This window comes from Berghia stephanieae, chromosome 7 (assembly GCF_034508935.2).
Source record: "Berghia stephanieae isolate SIO BIC M18660-M18661 chromosome 7, UCSD_Bste_1.3, whole genome shotgun sequence".
Classification (NCBI taxonomy): domain Eukaryota; kingdom Metazoa; phylum Mollusca; class Gastropoda; order Nudibranchia; family Aeolidiidae; genus Berghia; species Berghia stephanieae.
Genome location: NC_088366.1, coordinates 27,456,215 through 27,458,714, shown reverse-complemented (window position 1 = coordinate 27,458,714; position 2,500 = coordinate 27,456,215). Strand labels below are relative to the sequence as shown.

The window sequence follows — 2,500 nt, the reverse complement described above, 5'->3', positions numbered from 1 at the left end:
GTCACTAATTCGCGCAGTGATGTCACCAACACACGAGTCGGCGCAATGCGTGACTCGGAATCTTGAATAGAGTGGAGACTAAAAAGGCAGTATGTTGTTGGCGAGTTGGCGAAAGACAGTGGAGTTAAAATCTCTGTTTTATTTTTTAATTAAATTATGCTGTTAATGATTTTTTAAAAGATTGGTGCGGTGCTGGCACCATTCGATCCAATGGCCCACGCCACTGTATATATAATATATATGTATATATATATTAAAATGGACAATCATATCTTTATTGATGAAAGCAAGAGCCTGTTGGTGTCTGTTGGTGTTTGTTGGTGTGTTTGTGTGTGTGTGTGTGTTTGTGTGTGTGTGTGTCTGTGTGTCGACAACAGGAAAAATCAAATTATTATCTGCTGTGAAAATTAGCCAGTTCGTTAACATGTTTATCTTTCTAATGCAGGACTTTTAAGATTTTGGCTACTAAGATCGATTTTACAATGGCTATACATTTTTAAAAATCAATTTTATTCGAGCTGAGAGCAACACCATTACCACTGGTCTGCCGTGCAGCAGGAATAGCCCCACCACACATCCGGAGGGAAACTCATGCCCAAATACAAAAATACAAACAGGAAATGGACCAGAGACACCCCCTTCATGACCACAATTGCCCCAAAAGCAGGCTCAAATCAAGGAAAAGCTTCCTCACAGTAGAGGGCCTTCACCCAGACCACTCAGCATTCTTCCGCCTGTACAAATGGGTAGAATGGGACAAGACAGCAAACGATGCCCTCCAGCCCCCAACAGAAAAGCTCCCAGCAGGCACAGACCTCAAGAGAAAAGACTGGGTGGCGTTGAACAGAGCTAGAGCAAAGGTGGGAAACACCGCCACCAACCTCTTTAAATGGAAAATCTCACCGGGCACTGAATGCCCCTGCGGTCACCCCAGGCAGACCATGGACCACATCCTGTCCGAATGCTCGCTGGGACCTCACTGCACCAATGCTGACCTGAGGGAATACAACCAGACTGCCCGGGACTGGCTGACTCACTGGCGCGACAAGATATGATGATGATGATGACGAGGCCATTATATACAGGAGGCATGCAAGGGAGCTGATACAATAGATACATCGTAGTTGACGTCACTCCGGCATTTGTTATTGTTTGTTTACCATCCGAGTTTTTGAGTAATACTCTTCAACAGTCGTAACGTCACTTCCTTCCTAATGACGCATGGTAACTTATTAACACTGGTCCTAAACTATCGGAACAATGGCGGGCGCCCGTATGAAATATTTCCTCGGCGAGCATAAAAGCGTATCCAGAGGAAAAAAATACACATAAATTTGATCATGTTTTGACTTTTACGCATTCTGATCACAAGGCATATGAAAAGTTCTAGCCAGCATGAAGAATAAAAAGTAATGATTTTCTTTGTTTAGAACCAAGATGGCCGCCGTTGCCGACTACTGAATCCAATTCTCACTCGGCAAGCGCATGACACTATCCATACGCAGATTCCAAACAAACGTGACTCAGTCATAACACACGGGCATCCTTCAAAAGCACATTATGTTTGATGTGTTGAACTTTCATACTTATTACACATTGGATTCAGTCGTCTGATGTCATGCCGCCCGGCAACGGCGGCCATCTTGGTTCTAAACAAAGAAAATAATTACTTTTTATTCTTCATGCTGGCAAGAACTTTTCATATGCCTTGTGATCAGAATCTGGCGGGCAGATGTTGTATTTTACCTAAACACACAACAGCAATACGGACCTGCTCTCTCTCATTATATTCACGTAGGCCTTCAACAGTATTCATCTTTGTGTCTTCTCCCTATCTCTCTATCTATTATCGTTTAAAAAAATTATTTACCTATTGATCAATTTAATTATTCTTCATCCATTTATTCTATTTATCTACTGTCATTTTTATGTATCACCCATATATTTATTCATTTGTTACCCATTTGTAATTTATGTATCTATATGTTTTAGTTTCCATATTCCCAAAAACGCACTCATTTATTCATTTATTTTTAAATTGTTTTATTGTCTAACACTTTATTACTTAACAGAAATTTTGCCGAAATTTTGAAGTGTCTTAAAAAGCTGAAGCAACGCTGTCTGAAGGAACCGATCAAAATAAAGAAAATTAATGACGGTATTGCCGAACACCTAAAGAGACAAAGAGAATGCCCGGGTATGAAATAGAATATTGAGTGGTTCTTTAAGCTGCCTATGTTATGCAATTCTGCCCACTTGAAATTTCAAAAATTCGTAGTTTTCAAGTAAAAAAAGAAAATTGACCATAAAAATAGCTCTAGAAATAAAATATAATAATATGAGCTTTTATATAGCACAATAACCACTAAATGTGCTCACAGCGCTTTACAAGGAAGGGGTCCCTAACCAACAGCAACATTTAACATTTAGGACGAGACATGACGCCGGTTAGGCGATATTACAATTTTTTTTTCGGACAGAGAAAACGCTGTTAACGGCC

At 40.2% G+C, this 2,500-nt stretch overlaps 1 protein-coding gene across 1 annotated transcript in view; it reads left to right on the top strand.

The window, feature by feature from the left end:
* Nucleotides 1–2,223, top strand: part of LOC144976204 (uncharacterized) — a 5,702-nt gene extending 3,479 nt beyond the window's left edge. The window contains exon 3 of the mRNA XM_078920387.1: nucleotides 2,073–2,223. Within this exon, the coding sequence (XP_078776513.1) occupies nucleotides 2,073–2,208 (136 nt within the window). The 3' untranslated portion in view covers nucleotides 2,209–2,223. The remainder of the gene's footprint in view (nucleotides 1–2,072) is intronic.
* Nucleotides 2,224–2,500: the final 277 nt, after the last annotated feature.